The 24,774-nt window shown below is 43.8% G+C and overlaps 2 protein-coding genes across 6 annotated transcripts in view; one reads left to right on the top strand and one right to left on the bottom strand.

Moving 5' to 3' along the window:
• Window positions 1-11: 11 nt before the first annotated feature.
• LOC106483104 (retinol dehydrogenase 12) lies at window positions 12-11,789 on the bottom strand. 2 transcript variants are annotated; one of them, XM_067296603.1, is made up of 7 exons: window positions 11,676-11,789; window positions 9,872-9,990; window positions 6,972-7,127; window positions 6,262-6,366; window positions 5,586-5,795; window positions 4,539-4,728; window positions 12-2,353 (listed from the first exon to the last, which is right to left on the bottom strand). In XM_067296603.1, the coding sequence occupies exons 1-7, from the start codon at window positions 11,771-11,773 to the stop codon at window positions 2,251-2,253; spliced, it is 981 nt and encodes a 326-aa protein (XP_067152704.1). In that variant the 5' UTR covers window positions 11,774-11,789; the 3' UTR covers window positions 12-2,250. The 2 variants fall into 2 exon arrangements, with proteins under 2 accessions (XP_067152704.1, XP_067152705.1); XM_067296604.1 differs by having other exon boundaries at window positions 5,676-5,795.
• Window positions 11,790-13,272: 1,483 nt separating this feature from the next.
• The window catches only part of VTI1B (vesicle transport through interaction with t-SNAREs 1B), a 21,209-nt gene continuing 9,707 nt past the window's right edge, over window positions 13,273-24,774 (top strand). For all 4 annotated transcript variants that reach the window (XM_067296599.1, XM_067296596.1, XM_067296598.1 and 1 more), the window contains exons 1-5: window positions 13,273-13,510; window positions 17,400-17,458; window positions 18,926-19,117; window positions 20,492-20,665; window positions 23,939-24,000. In XM_067296599.1, the coding sequence (XP_067152700.1) occupies window positions 13,396-13,510; window positions 17,400-17,458; window positions 18,926-19,117; window positions 20,492-20,665; window positions 23,939-24,000 (602 nt within the window). In that variant the 5' untranslated portion in view covers window positions 13,273-13,395. The remainder of the gene's footprint in view (window positions 13,511-17,399; window positions 17,459-18,925; window positions 19,118-20,491; window positions 20,666-23,938; window positions 24,001-24,774) is intronic.

Genomic DNA, 24,774 nt, shown 5'->3' with positions numbered 1-24,774 from the left:
TCTGTTTTGCTTTTTTGCTATGCTTAGCAGAGGTAAGGGGAAGACGTATCCTCTGGTTCAAAACTGTCTCTTTGCTATAGTGTGTTCAATATTTAAAGCTGTTGGAATATCACATTTTAGAAGTCCTCCTGGTAGCCAGCCTGGTCGTGTTATTTCATCCTATTGCTTATACATGCACTCTCATAGAACATTAATCTTCTTCAGAATGCTTTACAAGTTAATCTCTCTGTTACAGCTTCCCTTTGAGGCAGCTAAATGAGCTCAGGTTGCCTCATTTTACAGCTCAACCTTAGAAGGAATAAATAACTTGCCCAAGGTCAAAAAGGAAGTGTGTGTGTGTGTGTGTGTGTGTGTGTGTGGATGTGTGTGTCTATGGAAATATGTTGTTACATGCCTTGTGTTAGATCTACAGTCATACTTCTTTGAGAAAAGTGTTGACCTTCAAGGGGAAAGCATTTGGGCCAGAGACACTTTCTTCCCTTTTTTTGATGGTTTCTATTGCTCTTGAAAACACTTTTCAAGATCAGAGTTGCACTGAGACAAAAAGCCAAGCCTGCAATGCAGGTGCCTGGTGGCATTCTACTGCTACAGCTTAGTTGTGGATTTAGCTCCACATTCAAGGTGAAGCATAACAAGGGAGGAAACAAACAATGTGACAAAGAGAAACACAAAGGGACTTAATATAGCACAAACTGAGTTCTTTACACCAGTAAGGCAGGTGCATATAGCAGCAGCACCAACTAAACTGCTTCAACATTTCTGAAGGAAATTTCTTCTGTAAAAAGAAAATGGCTTTATTTAGTATTGTTCAGAAGTAGCTCAGGACTGAGCTGCATGGATAACCTCCAAGCAGAATTTACCATGAAATTAGCATTTGCTTTCTCAAACTGGTAGTTTATCACAGTGGAATGCTAATGTGCACGTCCAAAAATGTTTGGTTTGTCTTTTTTTCCAGAAGTGGAAAATAATCCCATGAGCTGTAGCACTTGTTTTTTTAGCTGCTTAGGTCTTCCAGAAAGATCTCGGATTACTGGTCTCACTGTAGCAATTTGAACCAAAGTAAGTAGCACAAGACCTCAGTTCCAGGGGAGCAGTCACACAAGTATGTGGATTCGCCAAGCTGCCCTTTGAACCCACAGGCTATCTGGTACTGCAAGGCCTGGATAGCAGCCTCAGCTAGCCTAGTCCAGTAACTGCTGGGCAGACAAATGCAAACTTCTGTGTAAGCCTTACTTTTCTGTCTGGTAGCTAAAATAACCATAACACCAAGATAGTGCTGATCCCTGCTTTAACTGTTTAGCTTCAGCTAGCTTCCTATCAAAGCAGCTGTCATTTAAAGCTGAAAGCTTACCTGAATTTTTTTTAAGTTCTTTCAGTGTAGTTGAAATGTTCTTTACTCATTCTGCTCTCTTGTAGTTCCAAGTTCTGAAGTCATTTAAAGTGCAGCTGGGGGTTTTATTGTGACAAATTTTACATCATCTTTGCTTAATGCTTTGCAGCAGCACTGTCAGTTTTTTTGAAATAAGAAAACTTGCCTAGGCAGAGTTGCAGTAGGCCACCTCCCAGTCAACTGCATTGAGACCTAGTCTACTTATGCCAATCAACAGGTACTAGGGACAAGGTGCTTCAGTAGCTATGGCCCAACTTCTTACTGAGCATATATGGAACAATACTTAATTCCAGTTAAAAACTTTACCTAATGCTTGGCACAAAAAGGCCAGCACCTGTTTCTGTGTGCCAGAGAGCATTTGTATTGCATATAATTGCCAGAAACCTTAATTCCCTAAAAAGTACTTCTACTCTGCCAGGTCAAATACTAGGAACTGAAAATAACCTTAGATCATAAATTTAGGGTCCTACTTTACTATTACTACTGCTGTGGACAAAAAAAAAAAAAAAAAGCTCAAGAAAGGGAAGTCTTTGTTGCTTCATAATCTAAACATAAGACTGCAACTCCTGTTTCTATTCTAGAGCCAGAGCACAATTGCAATATCAAGTATATATCAGTAATAGAGCACAAATGCAGATAAGTCTCCAGCTAGGAAAGGGTCACTAATCTCACTGGCTGCTTACTAATCTCACTCATTAAGCATAATATTCCAGAAATTCATACTAGATTGTGTCCATTGAACCATCATGAGGACATCTGGAAGTGCCAAAGTTCTTGTCTTGAGGTCTCTCAGCAGTGTTCTTCCCAGGAGGAGAAGCATCTCCATGATCAGCCACATACATGCTTGAGGTCTGCACTGCTCAGTCCCACTGGATGCCTAGGAGCTCACAGCTCACACTCCAGAGTTTCTTTGCTGTCTCATCATCCCGACCCCATGGAGATACATATGCTGGCTGGCAATCACTGTAAAGGGAATATTTCTTTTTAAGTAAGTAAGTCAAACATCTCTATCAGCATTAGAATACCAAAATGTCTGTGTTAAGGAGAGGGGAGTTGCTTTCTATCAGCTTAACATCAAGTCCAGTTGAAGGGTGGGAGGATAACTAGCAGATGAGCAAGGGCTGCTGCTAAGCCACCTTAGGAAGGCTTCCTTTTTTACCTGGCTAGGGAAGAGAAACCTTCCGCCATGGCCCCAAGAACTGGCTCTACATCTGTTTCTCTAAATCTGTTGTCTTGACTCTTAAAGAAGCCCTAGGCCAGATACACTGAGATATGTACTCTTCAGTGTAAGCTTTCACTAACACTGCTAAAAAGGACTATAAAATGCTAGCCAAGCTTCTTCAAAAGCAGCTTTTCCAGCAAACACTACAAAAAGCCACCTGAACAGTCCTTCATTCAGAACTATTTATCCCATCTCATCCATCCCACTATACTGCCAGTTCACCAAAGGCAGAGCTGCCCCAGGATGGTAATACTATAATAACCACATAGTGTTTTACATTATGTCTTTTTCCTCTATCCTCTGTACTGTGGCTTTCTTCTCAGTTCCTGCAACCAGGCAGCATGCTGTCTGGAATAGGGATCATGCATTCTTATCTTATTAGTTGCATGCTGCAACTAATGTGGGGCTTAAGGGAGCAGAGGAAATCATATCTCTGAGATTTCTAACCTTTCTAGACTCTGCAAAACAGCAGTTGTATACTCCATACTGCACAACCTGTGATGTTCCCCAAAAGACCATAGTGGACTTTGTCTGGCTTGCTGTAGCACATAAGGAGTTTTTTTTATATTTATACTTAGGCTTTATATTCTATTGCCTGGAAATTATTTTAGGCCAGCCCCTTGTAAAACCAGGCACATCTGTGAATTAGTGTTTCAGCTATTCATTTCCCACTAAGTCCGAGACTGTCTCTTCTATTATGAAGTTAAAAAAAAAAATCTATGTAAAATTTCTGTACTCCAGCACATAAATGCTCCATTTATATTCTGGGAGAGACAATCATGCAGGGAAGTTTAAGGCACCTATTTATATACTCAAGTCTGATTAAGATGGTACAAGCTCCAAGTGAAGATCAGACAAAACCATTACAGAGAATAATCTGGTCACTTATCACAAGAGAGAAAAGCTCTGCAAAGAAGTGCAGGTTCCAACAGTATCCATGCTAAAAACAAAAAAACAACAAAGAAAAACAAAAGCAGATTTTCATATTCATTTCCCAAACAGTATGGTTACACTGCTCTCAGATGTGCCTGTCAGCTTCCCATTGGGCTTAATGAAGCTGTTCAAAAGGCATTCTCCAAGTCTAAGATGATGATGACTTGGAACTGCTCTGGGCTGTAGTTTTGGTCAGCAAAAGGGAGTGATTATGCAAAAAAGGTGAAAGAAAATCAAAAAACAAAGGGCTCTGCAGTGGGAGCTACAAAAGACAATCTGCAGAACAGAGTGATAAGCTTCCCAGCAGAAGCCTCCCAGCTGGTGTATGTGTCACTCTGGAGGATCAAGTCATTTTGTTATATGCCTAATTTTAGACTTGTACTGAAAAATCTTACCTCCTACAGGAGCAGAAATGCACATTTTTGCTCCTCCCAACAATCTTGCCACATTTGAACTGTCTGAAAGGAATTGAATCAAGCCTCCCACCCCCCTGTGACCGCAGGTGCTTTCTGCTCCAACAGGCTAAAGCTACAAAGAGAACCAAACTGCTCTTTCCCATGGTTGATTCTAGTGACCTTATTAACTAAACAGCTCTGCTGCAGTGATTTGCCCAAGTCTAAGGCAGATGATTGATAGGATTAGAACTCTGAGCACATGACAGCCTCTCCTGCACTTCCAGTACAGTGATACTCTTAGCACTATGGGAACTGCTGTTGCCTGAAGTGTTGCACAGGTCAGTGGTTCCTTGTAACACAATACTCCTTGGAACAGACCTGGAAGGGGTAGGGCCCGTATTTCTGTCACCTTCAACTTTATTTGGGTGACCTATGGCAACATCTTACACAGTCCCTTCTGCAATAATGACATATGACAAAATAATGCAGTAATGACATAATGACAAAAATGACAATAATACTTACGCTCCCAGTCAAGCAAGATATTGCTTTTACATCATCTCCGCAACTTCACATCACGTCAGCAACTTTCACCCACCTGAAATATTGTCCTGTTACAGAGTCTAGCTCCTCTGCCACTGCACAGTACACGCTGGTCTGAGCTCCCTCCCAAGGAGTCTTCAAAAAGAATGAGAACATCTTCCACAGCCATGTCATTACAAACGAGTGCCGGACCAGTTCAGAATAGACAGAGCCAGGGTGGAGAGAGTTTGCTGTGACTTTAGTACCTGTGAGAAAAGAAAGTAATCCAGGACAAATCTGCATGCATCAGACTTGCCTTATGCAAAGGGGTAACATCCTCCTTGTTTCTATCAGCAAACATTCAACAGCTTAAAAGGAGTCCAGGCATGGATACTGGGAGAGCCAATGAAATCCTCACTGCTTGCTGAAGCTTCCCCGACTCCCTTCCAAACACTGCAGTTACTACATGCCTTTGCAAAGCAACCTGCTAGAAGACCTGGATGCTAAAACAGCAGCAGTTTCCATCAGGCTTTTGAGAGGATCGCATCTTTTTTATTTACTGTAATACTATGTTCCTAGAGAAGACACTACTTCTGTTTTAGTAAAATAAATACTACTTAATTAGGTTTATGAAAGAGACTGAATAATATGGCTGTGACAGAGATGCTGTGACTTAAGAGGTTCTGTCTAGTCCTGTGCTTCTATTTTACTGGTCTTCAACATTTAAGGCAGCTAAGAATGCCATAGCTCTTTCACTGTAGACTGCAGTTGTCAAACATTATGTTCAGCTCTAAGTCCTTTCAGCTTCTACCCACATAATACAATTGCATGCTCGGATGCAGCTAGTTTTTGGACGAGCACCGAGAAGAAATGAAATCCACTCAACTGTGCAAGTCTAGTAAACTCCTCTGCCCTGTTGCTGAAAAGATGATTACTGCTTTAAGTCTCCTGGTTCCACAGACAGGAGATATTTTCTCCCTGCATGAACCAGCTATCAGTGACCTTTGTTCGAATCATTTCATTTCTGCATATCCAGTTTCTAGACTTTTCTTCAATCCACCCTCCTAGTACACAGTGCTCAAAAGCCAAGCAGACAAACACTCTGCTCTCCTGTGAGACTTGCCTTGCAGCCGCCTCGCCAGCTCCCGCGTGAAGAGCACATTAGCCAGTTTGCTGTGACAGTAGGCAAGGCCACAATTGTAGCTCTTCTCACCATGGAGGTCATGGAAGCGGATTCGGCCTCCATGATGAGCCAGTGAGGACACATTCACTATACGGGCCGGGGCAGACTGCTTCAGACGCTCCAGCAATAGGAAGGTCAAGAGAAAGTGACCTTAAGGAAGAGAGGAAAAATTAGGATATTTCACCGTTCTCTGAAGCCTTCCCCTGCTGGAATTCAAAGTGCTTTCAACATATTACTTGCATGCTATAGCTTACTGCTACCATCATTTCAAGTCCAGGAGAAAGAAGGCACGCTGAATCAACAGTTAAACTTTCATGAGGCCATTAAGTTCTGCTCCTCAGCTTCAAAAACTTGGAGCTGTCATATATTTCATATGTCCCAGGTGACATCTAGAGATTCTTAAACTAGATTCATGATAAGCAAATACATTGCACTACTCCTTCTCATGACATTTGAGCCCTGAGGAAACCAGCTTCCATCTCCAGAGCTCTAGTTCATGTCTTCAATTCCTTCCCAGAAAGGAAGGATGAGGAAGAGAAAATCCAGAAGCAGAATCTCCCTTTGGCATTTTGCCACAGACATCATTAAGTTAAAAACTTGACTCCACTGGTCTTACCGAGGTGATTGACTCCCAGGTGCATCTCAAAGCCATCAGCTGTCTTGGAGTAAGGGCATAACATCACCCCAGCATTGTTAATGAGGATATGGAGTTCCTTCTCCTCTGCAAGAAAAAACAGACATCATTAAATAAGGCAACAGAGACAAAAGACAGACAATCAGTCAAAAAAAAACATGCCTGTCTGAGTTGCAGCCACTTTTCCTCAATAAAATCAGAGTAACTCTCCTACCACAAACTAGATCATGGCCTCTGACAAGCCCCTGCTGTCAAACCATGGTACCCGACATGGTACAGGGATATACTGGCCAGGAACTTGGCATCTGCTAGAATCCATTGATATCAAAACAAAACCTCCTCCTCCTGTCTGGACATGTCGATAGCTCTGGAGGGTGGAATTTGCCTCCAGGACAGTCTCATTTTTCTGCCCTTGCCCAGAATGGAGTTTGTCCATATAATGAAGAAGGGGAAGACATTTTCATAGACACATCAGCAGTGTGCATCACTTACTTACACAACACCCTCAGCTTATGCCTTTAAAATCCTTGTGATACACACATGGTCAACCGGCAAGTTAACAGCAGGTACAGGAATAGAGTAGGGTGATAATGCTCCCAGGACACACTGCCACACCCCTTCCTTAGCTCTGAAGGGCAGAGAGTGGTTCTTGACAAATACTCCCATTGAAAAGAAGGATCTAGGGGCTGTACCTGCTAGAAAGTTCTCAGCAAACTCCCGGATGGACTTTGTATCAGCCAAGTCCAGTTTTTTTACAATGACCTGCTGGTTCCCTGTTTCAGCTCGGATTGCACTGGCTGCAGCTTCTCCCTTTGCTATGTCTCTGCAGGCAACAATCACCCTCGCACCTGCAAAAGGGAAAGAAGCAGGAACACAGGCTGAGACCACTGGGAGCAGACTGGAGGATCAGGGCTTTGACAAGCCAGCTGACTACCTAGAGTACCTACAAACAATGTATTGTTAGTTTAGGGAACTGGCATCAACCCATATGTTGCCAGCTCTAGTGCAGCCCAGAGTCATCCTTAGACCAGGAAAAAGCACATCAGAAGTGCCTCTGTCCAGCTTTTCCCAGGTCAGGCATGTGTACCACAACACTGGTATGAGTGGGTTGTAACTGTCCCTGTAATGGGAGCATCAAGTCGGTAGCACATGCAGATACTTGGACCCTGTTAGGTTATGTGGTAAAAAGCTCATCTCCACAAGCACAAAGGAGCACAGAGAGACAATGGCAGCTGAGGGAACCCAAGTAACACCTTGCCTGGCTGCTCCCAAGCCCATCTCAGAAGAGCAGATCAGCCCATCACAGACTCATCTCCACCAGCACAGAGGAGTGCAGAGGCACAGTGGCAAGTGGAGGAACCCAAATCACCTACTCAGTGAAGAGACACCCTGTCTGGCTTCTCCCAGGGCAGTCCCAGGAGACCATCAGCCCCATGGGCCAGGTGTGAAACCCACCACAATGAGTCAACCAAAGGAGCTCTCAGACTGAGAGGAGTTACTGCCTAGGGGCATGGGAGACATTGTGGGACGCAGGAGAAGAGCATTTTGAGATAGTGCAAGGCTATTTACAGGATGTTTAGGGGAGGAACCAAAGGCAGAGAAAGGGAAGGATCTAGATGATTTGGGGAGGAATAAACATGGGAAAATAGAGGGATATGGGGATAGAAAGGGGCCTGGTCAGTATGCTTGTCTGGCCATAACCCACATCTGATCAGTGCGGTTTGTCCCATCTTTTTATTAAATTCCTTTCTAACTATTTTCCTGGGTGAGGGACACTCTATTCCGTATGCATGTGCAATAGTGGTGTTCTGAGTGCCAGCAACTGACACTCAGACCTACGGATCATAGGGGCCCATGTGTCTGTGGTGCCAGCAAGTGGAGAGATTGGAATGAGTGAAATTAAGTACCAGTGACTGGAGTGGGACCAGGAACTGGACTTGGACCATGGGTCAGAGGGCCCATTCTTCTGGGATGCATACCCTCCCTCACTCGTTCCAGTTGCTGGCAAGTGATCACTTGCAAATATCAAGCTGGACAAGCTGGTGAGTAGGTGAAGTGACCTGGGTATGTGTGTGGGTCTCTAAGGGTGAGACCACAGGGACAGCTGGCTACCAGAGGGATCAGGGGAGTTCTGGACAACTACTAGGGAGACTGCAGCATTTGGAGTTGACTGGGAGACGCGTGTGTGTCTGTGTGTGTGTGTCTTTCTCTTGAAGGGCAAGAGCCCAGGGGCACTTGGCTACTGGGGGAACCAGGGAATCCTGGCCAACTGCCAGAGGGACTGTAAAGCCTGGGGGGTGCTGATTGGGAGAAGGGTTGTGTTTGTGTGTGGGGGGGCAAGACCAAAGCAAATTGGCTGGAAGGACTAGGGGAGTCCCAGCCAACTGCCAGGGAGAATATAGGGTCCAAGACAGGTGTGTGTGAGTGTGTCTAGGGGTGAGGCACCTGGAAGAGAAAGGATGTAGGACCAACTACTGGATGGACTACCTGTCCAAGGCCAGCTACTGGATGGATCTACAGTGTGTGTGCACATAGGTGTGTTTGCACACATGCATGAGTGAGGGGGGTCTGTACCAGCAAGTGGAGTGGGGCTGCAGACTTCAGGGGCTCATATGTCCAGGTGCCAACAAGTGGGGAGACTGGGGATCCAGGGGCCAGGGCTGGACTGAGTGTCTAAGCCCAGCTGCTGGAGGGATCCACATTGTATGTATGTATGTATGTATATGCGCCCTACTAATGGACCTTCCTTCTGATTGACCAGAGACAGGAACAGGATGAGGCTGTTGGTGCTGTTTGTGCGAGTGCTGAGTGTGTCTGTCAGAGTTGATCTGTGTGGCCGGCCTTGTGTATATATGTTGTATATGCGTGTTTGCCTACTGGGAATATGTTTTCAGCCTTGCTACTGGTTGGACTTAGGGACATGGAGCTATGGTTACCTCACCCCATTGGGCAACTGGGTTTGGCCTTCTTGCCTAACAGACCCCAGCCAGAAGAGTTTCTTAACTGATTATGAAAAGGTAGGTTAATCTCCATACCAGTTACCCCAAAAGCATTTAAACCAAATTGGCTTGAAACATGAATAACTAAAATACACACGCCAGTGAAACTAAGCCATTTCCCAGCTTCTTACAAACGTGGCTCAGTGATACCAGGAACTTCCCCAGTCCTCTCAAAAGGGTTGTAGTGCAGAGCCTTCTCATGTCACAAGATACATTTTCAGAGTTTAAGCAATGAAAGCAGTTGAGGAACTGGGGACTTGTGACTCAGTGGTTACAGCCTCTGGAGAAGCAACATTTGGGCTCCTCTCTAATATGTAAGTATGCCCTACAGTATTACTAACTCCAAAGGCTGTTCAGGCTTCTGCACCACAGTCATGTGCCATCAGGACACATTAGTTCCCAGCACCATTATATCTTGTAACTGGGGTTTTCACCAAAAAGAAGGATAACTAGGTGCTATCTATCGGACTCCCAACTCTACAGATGGAAGTGCAAGACAATCCTCCCTTAGATCCAGAAAAGGGACTACTGACACACATGCTCACACACAGCGATTACAAATGGATGCTTGCTGATACAGAACAGTGACTTGCCTCTTCGTGCAAGATCTCTGGCTGTCTCCTTCCCAATGCCTGTGTTGGCTCCTGTGATTATCACCACCTTCCCATCTAGCTTAGCTGTTGACTTACACTGTCCGCCAGCAACATACCTCCTGGAAGAGAAGATAATAGAAACAAGAGGATAACAAGAAAAGGTTCAAGGAGTTTTTTCTGGTTATGAGAATCAGGCTGATCACTTCTAGTTCTTGCTTGGCTGTACCCCAGCAGTTGGGCCAATTACTGCATTCAGAACAGCCAGCAATTCACATGGATAGTTACCTAAAGTGGTTCAAGCTGCCAGTTCACTCTACCCCTCCTTCCCTCCTCAAGCTTCAAGTAGCTGCCTCCTCTGATTAGGGGTCATGATCAAGCCACCACATCAGGTTCATACTCATCTTCCAAACCCCTCTGCTTTAAACATAGTGCCAGTGCTTGTACACAAAGCCGACAAGCCCAGCTCACCCTCAGCACAGCTGACAGCCATTAGGCCATACTGTGCCAAGAGGAAAGCTCGGAGAGGACAGAAGCGCGGGCACCATCACCGCCTAGCACAGAGGCGCCTCTCCCAGGCCCTCGCGGGTGAGGCTGCCACCAAAGCCCTCGCAGCCACGCTGCTGCGGGCTCGCTGTGAGCTGCACAGCGGAGCGGCCTTGGCACAGCCTAGCCCGGCAGGAGAGGCAAATCCCGTCGCTCCCAGACAGCTCCAACCGCCGCCCTCGCGCCGGCCGGGGCAGAGGCGCGCGTGCAGGCGGGCGGCACCCGGCCGCGCCGTTACATCAAGTGGAGCCACGGCTCCCCATTGGCTGCCGCCATCGGCCCTCCAGCGGCTCAGCCAATGGGCACCGGCGCGGCCCCGGCCCCGCCCCCGCGGAGCCCCGGCGCGGCGGCGGTCGCCGTCCCGCGGCCGCCTCGCTCCGGCTGCCGGCTACAGAAACGCAGCGGCACTTCTGCGTCCTAGGCGGGCCGCATTTCCCACAATACATTTCAAGCAGTCAAAGTCTGAAAAAAAAGACCACTAGAAACATTTAAAGCTGCCTCTCTAAGGGCAGAATGAGGTACGAGCCAGCTTACTGCTCACAGCTGCAGCAGCTGTTGCTTATTGTTGTCTGTCTCCCAGTAGCTGAGACAGAAAACCACAGAAACTAGGGCAAAAGCTGAACTAAGGGTATCCCAAATCCTAGGGCAAGTGTGCGATTGTTTCAAATACATTATTATTTAGACACTAGAGCTAGAGAAATTTAAGTAACTTTTTAGCTCAAGGAGGTAAAAAAGAAAAAATCCATTTTATTTACCTTCCCGTTAAAAAAAAAAAAAGAACAGTTAAATCCTGATGGGGAAAAAGACCCAGACAACCAGGAGTTTTTTACCTGATCTTTTTCCCTAGACATCAGAGGTGCTACTAAAGAATGGACATATATTTTTATTTTCTGCGCAGCCACTGAATGAACAGCATTATTCTATTAATTTGTTTTTACAAACGGAGAAACCAATCCACGTGAAGAGCCTGCACAAGGAATTAACACAGCCGGCGCCAGGCAGCGCTGGCTGCAAGTGCCTTAATTCGCGTACGAGGTTAGCTTTTTAAGAGCCGCAGCCTACATAATTAGCCGGGGCAAGCACTTGGACCCCGGAGCCTTTAAATAACGACACACACCGGCCCGTGCCCGGTGCTACACCCGCACCCGCTCCCAGCGGCACGGAGGGCGCGACCCGCGCACCAGGAGGGCTCCCCACGGAGCGGGCACAACAGGACAGCCGCCCCCCCCGCGCAGCGGCCACGGGGCCGCCCCAAACAGACCTGACGTAGGGGGCTGCCGCGAGGAGGAGGAGCGGGAGCGAGACCGCCGTGCCCAGCACGGCTCCCCAGCAGGTGAGCGTCGCCGCCGCCGGCTCCATACCTGCTGCTGCTGCCGTTCTGCCCAGCAGCCCGGGCGAAGGGGAGGCCCCGCCCCTGCCCGCCCCCTCCCGGGGCGCGCGGCATGCCGGGAGCTGTAGTCTCCCACCCGCTGCCTCCTGGCAGCGGTCGTCGGGGGCTCGCTGGCGGCCCAAGAGCTCTCGAAAGCATAAGAAACCAGTGTCTCCCTGAGATTTTCCTTTAAGTTACCACACTCTGTGATTCCGTTTAAATCGCCGCCCTTTTCTGCTGGCCTGCCTTGGTGCCGTAGCAGCGGCCTGGCTGTGGAGGAGCAGGCCGGCAGCTGGGCTGGCCGCCCCAGTGCTGCCCTGAGCATCCCTCGGGCTCAGAGCCCGCTGCACGGTCTGGGCAGCCAGGCCATCAGGCACCGGCTGCGCGGCTCTGTGCTGCCCGCAGAGCAACATCCGCAAGACAGCACACGCCCCGCATGCGCGTGCAGTGCCCCCGTTTCACCCACTAGTATCACTTAATTCCTGTCTGGTGAAAGTAACTTCAGTTGTGCTAGCTGCTCTTGAGGCCTCTTTCATGGAGCCTGGTTACTATGCTAAGACCCGACTGGGCAAAGCAGGAATTCCACACAGAGATTCATGTTCAGCTCTTTGCTGTAAATGTACTGCCCTACTTGAAATATCAGCTCATAGTATAAAGCCAGCTGCTCTATGCCTTCAGAATAGTGTTTTTTTCCCTATAGAGTACACATCTCTGACCCTTGTCCTTCTGAACAATTTTAAACAATAGTTCTGCTGTCTTAATAACACTTTCCAATTATTCTGCCAGGAAATACCTGAAGAGAAGGCTCAGGAGTGGTCTGGAAGAGTTATTCAAAACATCAAAGCAAGGTCATTTATCTTTCTTGAGCCTTTCTTAACCTCATTCCTAAGTTTATGATATTAACCCTAGAGAAATGAATGAAATGATTATGTACACATATGTCCACACGTATAAAGGGCTGGGTGAAATGCTCCTGTCTCCAAGTCCATGTTCAGTTCACAGATGTTCACTCTCAACCCTAACCAGAGAGTTAAAAGAAGGAGGGGGAAAAAAAAAAAAAGGTCTGGGGCACCAAATTGCTTTGCCACCTTGTACCTGAACTTCCTTGAAGACGTGTCCATCACCGTTTTAAGCAGGGCTTTTCACCCATTTTTGAGTTGCGAGTGAGAGGGAAAACGGCCTCCTTCCCCCCCCGCCCAGGGTCCCGCGGCAGCGCCCACCCCGCCTCCCCGCGCAGACTACGCGCCCCAGCATGCAGTGCGCGGCACGAGGCCCCGCGCCCCGCCTCGGGAGTGCCCGGGGCAGCGCCTGATGCGCCCCGTGGCCGCTGGTGGGTGGCGGCCGCGGCCGGTGCCGCCGCCAGCCCTCTCGCGGGGCGGGTGGTGGCCGCGCCCCGCAGGGAGCAGGCTGGGGGGGCGCTGTCTGCGGTGCCGCCGGCGCCGGGCGGTTTTACGGTCGGGCCGCGCTGCGGGGCGCCCAGCGATGCGGAGCGGGGGCCCACGGCGCCGCCGGGCTCGGAAGCGGCCGCGAGGAAGCGGCGATGCGTCGAGCCCCGCGGTAACCGTGCGGGCCGAGGGGCGCGGGAGCCGGCGGCGGGGCGCGGCTGCCTGCCATGGCGAGCCGGGGCTCTGGCTCTTCGGAGCACCTGGAGCGGTTGCATGAGATCTTCCGGGGGCTGCACGGAGACTTGCGGGGGGTGCCGGAGCGGCTGCGGGGCAGCGCGGCCGGTGAGCAGGGGAGAGCGGCGGGGGGGGTGCGGCCGTTACCCGTAGCTGGGGGGAGGGGCTGTGACGGTGGCGGAACAGCGCGCGCGGCCAACGGCCGGGCCCGGCCGGGCAGCAGGGCCTTGGCCAGCGCTCAAGCGCCTCCGCCAGAGAGGGGCCGTTTCTCTCGCTGTGGCGGGGTCTGGTCGCTGCGGGGCTCGTCCCTGCCCCCCTTCCTCCCTGCCCGGAGGCCCCTCTGCTCGCCCCTGGCCGGTGCTTCCCGGCCGGCTGCCCTGCCACGTAGCTGGGGCCTGTGGACAGGGCAGCTGCAGGAAGCTTGGGCTGCTTTTTTCGTAGATAAAGTCGTTTTTACAACCGGAAAACAGAGTCTCTGTAAAAGTCTTTATGTAAGGAGAGAGTTTGTTAAGACAATTGCAGGAAGTTGGTGCATCACTTTCAGCTGACCCCCGCCCCCCCCCCCCCCCGACTGTTGCTTGGCTTGTCTCCTGGGAGGGCATGCTGCAGTGGCTCTGTCAGCTCTGGCTGCGCGGTGTCTCATTTTCCCGTTCCTGCTGTTTTCTGGTAGCTTTACTGTTGAGTATTGGGCATGGTCATGTAAAGCCCCAAATATGCGAACAGGTCGGCATGTGTGCCGCTTTCCTCCTGTGGAGCAGTTCCTCTTGCCTGGCAAATTTCAGCTCTGCAGCCAAGCATTGCTGTGCTGGTGCTGGGCTTTCAGCCTCAGTCTCATCTCAGTGGAGAGGTTGTTACTTGGTGGCACTAGAACTTTACCTGGATTTAAAAGTTTTGGCATATTTCCGTGTTGTTTCTAAGTGAACTGCCTGAATTGCATTTCTTTCATCAATGTTGCTATTTTGCTTCAAGCTTTAAGTACAAAACCTCAGGTGAATTAGAAGCTGTTTTTAGCAGTACATCTGTCTGAAACTGTTCATAGACTTACCAGTGAAATTTCCTATTTTAAATGATTGTTTTAAAAGTCTGGTCTGTGCCCTACTCACAGCCTAGAAAAAAATCTAATATGAAGCAAACGAGACAAAGTTCTGCTAGAGACAAAATCTAATTTTTTAGGAATTCTTTGCTAAGTAATGGAGCTCATACTAGCAGTTAAAACACTCTCTGACAGAACACTTCTCTGTAAAGACTTGGTAGTGTCTAATTCAATTTTTAATATTTGGTTGTGTTCTGAGAACCAGAAAGGGAAGTGATCTGACAAGGAGAATTCTACCAATGTGGCTGAGTCTTTTTGGTTAAATACTTATTTAAAATGAGAAACGTGATACGTAATTATCATGAACTGCTGCAACCAGTTTCTTTTCTGTACTAGAAGAATGAGTAGAGGTTATAAGCCATGCTCTGTGATAGCTTAGTCTTGGGATCCCCAGAATTGCTTAATTCTGTGTATTTAGATATAAAATCACAAATCCTGAAAAAAATTGGTTCATTCAGAATATACCCCTCTGCATGCTAGATAACACATGCTCTGAAAAACTTAATATTCCATTTCTTATCGGGCTCTCCATTTAGTAATGAGTTAAATTCAGGGTCACAGTCCTCATTATCAAGGTTCCAGAAAACTTGGCGTAAGAAGGACATTCAAAACTGCAAATTACAACTTTCAAAGCTAACTTAATTTCACTACCAGTCAACAAGAATAAAAAACATACCTTCTCTTGGAGAATGGCCTTTGAATCTGGATATTGTTTGCATAAAATTTTTTGGAGATGGTTTTATGGGAGGGTGACTGTCTCTGCTGCCTTGAAATGCAGAATCTGACTCTTATTACCTGACTTTAAGGAAAAGAATGAGAAAATACCATGCTTGCATCCTTGTTTACTTGAAGAGCTCTGAGATTATTGAGAACATCGGTAAACATTACTTTATGTTGAAAAGTACCATAGAACAAGAAGTAGAATGCTCTATATTGTAATTTAATTGCATATTTATAATATTAAAAGAATATAAATTCCTTCTAGGAGATCCTCACTTCCTTGTAGAAAGGAGAGTGATGAGTTTTTTGGTAAAGTGGAGCTTTGTCGAGACTCCATGGAACTGTAATAGTCTTGAGCAATGGACATAAACAGTATTTACAGGAAACAGTTTTTGCAATGCTTGCAGATTTTTCAACAGATTACAGATAATTACAAACTGATTATTTCAGACATGCTGTGAAATTTTAATATGATGATCTTATTCTTTAAATCTGTTGCTGGAAAGAAAACATAATACTTTGGATAGAATTTGCAAGAGTTTAAGATATGTCAGGAATTTCTCTATCTGGTGAAGGCATGCTGCTCTGCTAGTGTGCTTTGTCTGCTTCCAGTACATATGGGGTGTGCATGTCTCTCTCTCTTGAGATATCTGATCCTGAGAACTTCAGGAGACAATAAAAGAAATCTTACATAGTCCTTTAAGATGTCTGACACCTTCCCAAAACTCTAGGGAAGACAATCTTTAGTCCTTTGGTAGCCATCTTTAAGGGACACAGTTTGGAAATGCTATTCCATTCTCTGTCAACAAGATAACAAATTCCTTGATCTAGAAACTTTTTCCCTTTCACATTTATAAGAAAGCATTCTAGACAGCCTGGATCAGTTTAAAATATACTTTTCTCTAAATAAGAGAGGATCTATATTACAATATTTTGATCACTTCAAACCTTTCTCCTATCCAGCTGTTGAGAGCTTAGTGCTTTAAAAACTGCTTTTCATGCAGAGGACAATATTAACAAAAGTTATTATAAAGTCAGGTTCTTTTTTGCTACAACGGTGTCTTCATAACATTATCTAAACAGTTTAATCAAATTAGATAAGTTTTACCAACATGACTGTCTGCATTTTTTGCTACCCAAGGTTTTATTTAAGACTGAATTGCTCTCTCCTGAGAGAGAGATGAATTAGGCTATTGCATATTTATTAGATTTCTGATAGAATTTGGTTTAATTTTGCAGTAAGTTAGAAGACTCCTCTGGTGGTCTGTCTTCTTTTGTGCTTTTGCAAAAGCTTATAAAACATTTATTTTTGTTCCATTGAGATATGAGGTATTTCAGAATTCTGCTTCCCTGATACTGCTTTTGTTCATCTTGGGTATTAGAAAGGTCTGATAGCTGATGCTGTTTTTTAACAGATGCAAAATATATCTTAAGGTTTTGTTTAAAAAATATAACAGTACTGAAAGGCAATTCTTTGGCCTCCAAAGCCCTAGGTACGAGGATGTTAGCACATCTGTGACTACCTAATGACTATCTCAAACATTTAAAATGTATAGCTTTGTTGGCTGAGTCAAGCAACTGATCTCATCTCAGAAGAGGGAAGCATTTGGGCATTAATGTGGGGACCTGATCTGATACCTTGATGGCATCTTTAATTTCAAAGGGCTTTAGAATGCTTATCCTGTTTACCGCATAACTTTATTAGATGACTACCAGAATGCAGAATATTGTATCTGCTGGAAACTTCAGGGATCACTTGGAAATGTAGCTTGACTTCATGTTCTGTCCAATTCCAAATTAAGTTTCAGCTCCAGCAATCTTGCAGAATTTATGCAAAAATAAGAAACATTTGAGATATTTACCAACACATCCTCTTTGTTACTCTTTCATGTTATTTGTTTCTCAATGCAATTCTTGGAGTAGAGCGTTGAGGATAATAGGTCAGAAAAATATTCCAGGTTTGAATAATGACTTCTTTTGTCCATCAAAGCTAGTGGCTAGCCTGTGGAAGGGTGGTTCCTCCCACTGCCCCCAACCTATTCAAGTTGTCATAAGAACAGACTGTTCCTGTTCATGGTAAATTTTGGCCTGGGTTTTCTGTAGTCAGCTTCCTTGTCCATAGTGGATTGAGTTCTGTTGTAGTTTATTTATAGTTTATCTGACATACTTCTTTTTCTTCAACAGAGGAGAGAAAAAAACTAGTTCGAGAATTTGATGAGAAACAGCGTGAAGCAAATGAAACGGTAAGTTTAAGTCTAGAATTGTGGCCTCTGTGACTGGTTGAAACACTGATGCCTTAAAAAGGGCAATACTTCAAAATTTTACTTTCATTAAGTACTTATGCTGGCAGGGAAACGTGAGTTGTGTTTTTTTTTATCTGTTTCATCTGTTGATCCGATTAATGTGTCTGTTGGCCAAGACTGTCGTGAGTGCGAGTATACACACACACACACACACACACACACACACACATTTATTTATTAGTGCTCAATTTGTGTATCGCTTCCCTCTGTTGAGTGAAGGAGAGTGATAGCAGTGCAGTTAAAAATGTTAGAGATTGTAGGGAACACTGCCAAAAGCACATAGTGAATTTCTGTTTTGTCTTTTTTCTGCTGTCTTTATTTCATGGCGATCTTAACCCATCTGATCTTTCTGTAATTGCATGATGGTTAAATACATGGACTTTGTATATATGAAACTTCTATTGTATAGAGCAGTAAAAAGATACAGACTTCACGGACAGCAGGTGACATGAAATAATGCAAAAATACCTGTGACTTGTCTTTTTAGGCAAGATATTATGGATTAAACTTCCTTTTCTTAATAATGAAATATTTGTTAGCAGTATAATATACCTTTTATTTGGGGAGTGTTGTATTTTGTTTGTTTTATTACAGCAGTTGCACCAGAAACTGCACCAGACTGAGGTGTATAGATTCTGATGATGTATAAGGTGTAGAAGTCATATTGGGAGACAGCTTTAAGCATTCTGAATTTGTAACAGCTGTCACCAAAAGTTTATGTGAAAATTCATGCATTGTAAAATCTCAGGGTTTATAAATCCTAACTCCAGTAGTCAGGCCTGGACATTTGGCATATGACTTTGGTGGCATGCCTATCTATGCAACAGAGCTCTATTACATGGGTATGGTGGGAAGCTGATACTTGTCCTGCAAATGTTTAAACAATGTGAAGGGGAAAAGTGCAAATTTAGAAGTTAGAGTGACATTTCAGAAGATGTCCAGCATTAAGCTTGACAGTGAATATTTCTTTGAAGTGTTGCGTAGTTAGTGATTTCCTGGTGTAAGCTGCTGTTTAACAAAACTCACACATGCTGCTGAAATAGGATATGACAATGTAAATCAAACTATGGATGGTGCCAATAACATGCTAAACGGCAAGATATTAAAGGATGGGATGAGAAGTTCAAACTTAGTATCTTAGAGAAAAATTCTTTAGGTCATTAAGATGTGATGCAAGAGACTGTAAATCTGGCATAAATTTATCCATGTGCATTGAGTAACATTAAACAGAATGGTATACTTGATACTAGATGAGGGGTACATAGTTTGGGGTTAATTTTCCCTTCCCCACCTCCAATTCCCATTAAAATATGTGAATTCCTTCATGTGCTGGTGAGTTTTGAGTATGGCTGTTGGTAAGAATAAATATGGTGCTTTAAAAAATGAACACGTTTTCTTTCATTAAAGCTGCAGGAGATGGAGGAAGAATTGAAATATGCTCCTCTGCCTTTCCGCAACCAAATGATGAGCAGAATCCGGGCTTACAGAAGAGACCTCTCCATGTTCCAGAGAGAGATGAGAAGTACAGATTTGGGATTGGGCCCTGGAAGTCAAGGAGATATAAAATATGGAATCTTCTCCACAGAAAACGAACAGAGTGTGAGCATTAGATATAAATTGTATTTAAAGTTCTGTGATTGTTAACGAAAATAATTCCAGATGTATTATTTATAATGTTTCTACTTTAATCTACTTAGTTTCTGTGCTTGCATAACTCCCTGTGTATCTCTCTGCATGTAAAATGAATATCTCAGGGAGGAGAAAGAACACCTAGAATTCATGAGAGAGCTTTTTTTGATCTAAAATAATGATTTATTATAATCAAAATAGTACTCTTTGGGTATCATCTGGTTAATATCTTACAGGGCATATTTTTTAAAACCCGAATATTAGAGACTAGTTGCATGTACTGAAATGCTTTATTTAATCATTTCCCTGCAGCACTGAAAGCACAGAAGTGATGCTGTTGACTGATGTAGTTTTAGTCTCTAAAATTAGCCAAGTGTGTGACTCACATGCACTATATGGGTTCTTTGGTAGAATTCTCTTTTAAGCAATCTTAGTTTAAAGACAACCTAAGAAGTCATCCTCTAGCACTTTGTTCACTATGGATATGCTACTACAATGTAAGAAATACGCCAGTTTCTTTGCTTACTACCAAATTTGCTTAGATATATCTGAGCTACTGAGACTGAATTTGCTTGCCATCTTCAAAGGCAAGTGCTGTGATCTGTGAAAAAATTTCATGGAGTTGGGGTTGTCTTGTTTGTTCTTAAATAAGGAAGCTTTCAGGGTAGCTCTTTCTTTATATCTCATTCTACTGTAGCTAGGTAAATTTTGTCATTTGATTCCTCTTCTATAATACCTGAGAGCAGGATGGTAGATTAGACTTTCTGAGGTTTAAGAAAATATTTTATTTTGAGCTTCCTTTTGGCTCCAAGGTCAGCAAACATTTTTTATCTTTTAGCTGAAGCTGCTGCCGTGAAAAGAGGATCTTTGTTACTTAGCAGTCCATCTGCTAGTGCTGTTTGTTCATAATGCTTTTGACTGTGTAAACTCTTAATGATCTCCCCCAGCAACCAATTGTGAATTCACAAATAAGACTGAGTTTAGATATGAATAAAAGGAAAAGTTAGCACCTGGAAAGCAAAGATATTATTTTCATGTAAATATCCCTTGGTAGAAAAGGAAATTACTGAGAAAAGGGGGGGAAAAAAGTCAGTTTTTGTAACTAAATGTCTTAACTCTTTAACTGTGCATCCTTTTTCAAGATTGAATCATATTTGGTCATGATTTTATGAAGTGAACAAGAACTATTTCAAAATTAACTGGGCTACATCCATTAACCTAAGAAGTCTTTACAACTAATACAAATGAATGTCCGACAGAATCACATCTTAACTTTTTAGTATGTCAGAAGCCTAATGCATCTCTATTTCTATGTCTAATAGTTAGGCACACTTTATTTTTCAGACTAATCTGCAGTCACAGAGGGTGCTGCTTCTCCAGGGGACAGACAGCCTAAACCGAGCCACTCAGAGCATTGAGCGCTCACACCGAATTGCTGCTGAAACAGATCAGATTGGTACTGATATAATTGAAGAACTTGGAGAGCAGCGAGAGCAACTGGAACGCACCAAGAGCAGAGTAAGGAGAGAAACAGTGGGCATTGTACTGGAACAACCTGATGTTAGCTTAGTGGGAACTGTGTGCCAGTAATTACTGCTGGAGACCTCCCTGGACATGGTAATCCAATTGATGTTTTTACAGACCAAATCCAGGTTGTCACATTTCTGCGCTGGGCTCATAGAAGGAGAATAAACACTATGGAAGTACCCAAATGACGGCCAAATGTCTGCTACAGTGTCTGCGCATGACTAGGTGCTTAGACCTGTATACTGCTGCTATTTTTCTGTAGCTTGCAAGGGGACATCACAAAACTAGCATCTGAACATCAGCACTGTGAGTTTGCACCACTCTGCCCTAGTATAGCCAAGCTGCTTCTGTGGTATACAGGCAATACAATATGATTTCCCATACCTATGGCATGGCTCATAGGAATGAAATCCGTGAGCCAGACATTCAGTAAAATGTGTAAAAGCCTGGGTTCAGTGAGGAAGGAAAGAGGAACGCAGACTTGTAGACTGCTAATGGAGGGGGAACGTGCATTTTGGTTATCCCAATGCAGTTTAAATTCTCATAGTAACAAGTACTTGCCACTGAGAGAAGACTGCAGAAATGAACTAGCTATTCTGATTTTTTTGAACCCAGTACTAGTGATTCCCCAAAATACAAATGCTGATGTTATTCTCATTGTGGCTATTTAAGCCTGATGAAAGAAGCTAAACTAGTTGTTAGCCGGCCTTTTAAACTGATTGATTAGAGACTCAGTAGGTCTCTTAGACTCTTGGGGCCAGTAGGGGAAGTGGCTCAGCAATGAATAACTTAAAACTGTAATGGCTTAAATTGCTTCAAATTGTCTGAAAGTTTGATGTCAAATCCTAAAGCATTTCTTTTGAGTAAACTATTGTTGGAGAGGTGAGTTGCTCTGAAATGATTAATTCACAGATTTTTGTGTTGAATGAGCTCACTGCATGAGAAAAGATGTTTTCTAGTGCTTAGATTTCACCCTAAGGAAGATCCATGTTCAAAAAAGAACCCACGTTCATGGGTATTTCCATTATCAGCAACAAAGCTTTACTTGTTCAGGTTAGGCCACTGACTATTGAAGGCAAGAACCCTTAGAGATTTACATTTGAAAGCATACAACAAAGCTAGAATAGTATTTATGGTGAAGTACTAAAGTGAGCAGAGTCCAGCTCACTCTTGCTTGATTTTGTTGGCTTCCTAGAATTATTGAGAGTGTAAACCATTAACACCAGAAGCGATAGCAGGTGGCTGCTGGTTGGCAGGCTTGACCGTTACTTGTTTGCGATGTTAAGACTGAATAGCTCAATTAACTTGACAGTATTTTGCTTTTTTTGTTCTAATCAGTGACATAAGATGCACGTTATTGATCCTTGATCTTCTGTGACACTGCAACTATTTAAATAAAAACCGGATCAACTTACTGATAACACAACTTTATTTATAAACTACTCAGTCACAATTAAAAATTCTTTAGCAATGTCATGAGGTCCTGTTCACAACACGTAGCTCTGAAGATATTTTTGTTAAAGAAAGTATCTAAATGTACCTTATTTGTTAATTTAGAATGGCTTAAAGTATACAGATTTTGTATTCCCCACAACAGGATGTAAATGAGAGCACTTCTAGTACGTAAGTAAGAACCTGAGCCTTTTGCATACTTGGTCACAACTACAGTTTAGTCTTGCCTTTGAAAAGTTATCCCTAAAATACTGTTTGCTTCAGTGATGAAATGAGAGTGAGTACACAGAAGAATTTGATCTCTTATGTAACAAGAAACCACACCTACAGTACCTCCTCAAAATAGAGCAGTAATTTGATCTAATCAAAAATGCTAAGATATTGCCCAGCACGTAAAGATTAATGGTAATGGTTTAGATTTGGAAGGCAGTTAGTAAGTTCCTCTAAATGTTGGTATCAGGCAGGATGCCTGCTCCTCATCCTCCTGATCTACTCATCTTTTAGGTGAGTGACTTGCAGGGGGACACTGAGACAAGTAAGTGCATGCAGCCGAAACAGAAAGCATACCCCTTTTCTCAGGAGTTATCCATACTCATTGCCACAAAGACTGTAGCTTTTTCGTTTAAGTAGTTTTTCACTTTCAGTTAGAATTTGATTTGCCCTGCTCCCAAATTTGGGTTGGAGGCTAGGAAAGGAAATGTGGTCTCAAGGTTTGTAGGTGTTTTTTTTTTTTTTCCAATTTTTTTCTGTCAAAAAAGTATTATAGTCCTTCAAATATATCAGTCTATCCAGAGATTATTTATGAAACTATGCTTTTTATAATAAGCATTTTATACATTGTATTGCTGAATTGTATTAAAACACACACAAACCAACTAGAAACAGACTTTCTTCTTGCTGGTTCTTTCATAGCAAAGATCCAAAATCCAGCATGAAGTGGACTTGGTAGTTTTCTTCTGAACTTGGCCCAGTGCATCTCAGTGCAAAATAAATGTACCTACAGGGCCAGTTTTGCAGTTGAGGGTAGGAGCTTAAACTACAAGGGGAATTTTGCAAGCAGGTGTCTTGTGTGGTGTAATGGTAAATGACCTGACTTGCCTTTCACTTATCTTGAAGCTTTGGAAGTGGACTGACCAAGTCTTACATGGAGAGCTTCAGTGACCACACATCATGAGTCCTCAGTCTGTGTGTGAGACAACGGCTTTTTTTAGTTGTCCATAACCTACCTTAATTACTTCTTTCTTAATAGCTGACTGACAAATACCTAACAATTCATTTCTGAGCACTACAAAGCTGAAATGGATTAGTTATTAACAGTTTGAAGTTGAAATCTAATGGCTAACTTAGACCTACCAGTGCAAAATGGTTCCTTGCTAGAAACATAATAGCATTTCAAAAAGTTCTAGAAGTGCGCTAGGGAAGGACTTGCCAATACCATTTTTCTTCTGGTATTGACAACTTGAATAATGAATGAAACAAAATTTAATAGAAGGAACTAATACCAACTTTCCAATATTTTTAGGTTAGCTAAGGGGGCAGAAAGTGATCCTAAATTGCATATAATGTTTGTATGTATCTATGGGAAAGTGTATCTGGACGTCTTATTTCTTCCTTAGTAATGAGACAGCTCTCCAGGTCTTCAGCTGTATTGTACTTGGAGAACAATAATGTTGTCTCTGGATTTTGAAAATATATGGCTAGCCTTGAATCTGTTATTAATTGCAACATTTCAATACCAACTGCCTGCAGGTGCATCTTTACAGAGTTGGTGTATACTTACTTAACTGGTAAATAACTTTCATTTCTTCTTAGTTGGTGAATACAAGTGAAAACTTAAGCAAGAGTCGTAAGATTCTGCGTACTATGTCCAGGAGGTGAGTAGTATGACTGACTTGTACCAGAGCAGTTACTCAGGAGGTAGTATCATTGCCTACTAATTTAAGGCAAAAAATAAGGAATACAGTGTCAGCTGGATCTGCAGGGAGGTTTCAGGGAGTGTGTAAACAGAGTGCAGTGCAAATGCATAGATGATAATTCATGTTTTCTCCTCTCTAGTAACTACTCAGTGAAGTACATGATAGTTGAACACTACTGAATTTGTGCTGCTCATTTAGGATAATATTGTGTCTTTAACCATCATGCATGATAAACTGTGGGGGGAGGGATTTGGACATAAGCAAGTTATAGTGAATTGCTAAAATATAGTACCTTCTCATGAAATGCTTTGTTATTAAGGTCAGAAGTTGTGCCATAAATCACTACAGCATTAAATGATTTAGCTGTTGGATGACGCAGACAAATCTGTTTAGCCCACAGTAATGCTCTAGAGTAGCTAAACTGTCATACCAGAAACTCTGAGCCTGACCATATACTGTTTTGATGACTTAGGCCTTGGTTGCTTAAATGTCTCCACATTTTCTTAACTCCTGTGGTTTAAATATCCTTATAAACCAGTACATGGAGAAGTGTGTTTCAAGTATGTACTTTTATTCTAACAACCTTTCCTGTATACCTGTTGTTAAGAGAAGTTATGATAACTGTGTAATTTTCAATAGGGGAAGTGCAATATTATTCAGAAGTTTTATAGTTCTACTTCAACTGCTACAGTTTCTAGTAAAAGCACCACAATGTGGGTTTTGGCACATTCA

Source organism: Apteryx mantelli, chromosome 4 (genome assembly GCF_036417845.1).
Source record: "Apteryx mantelli isolate bAptMan1 chromosome 4, bAptMan1.hap1, whole genome shotgun sequence".
Taxonomy (NCBI): Eukaryota; Metazoa; Chordata; class Aves; order Apterygiformes; family Apterygidae; genus Apteryx; species Apteryx mantelli.
The sequence above is the reverse complement of the archived record's forward strand: the minus strand, read 5'-3'. Positions and strand labels throughout refer to the sequence as shown.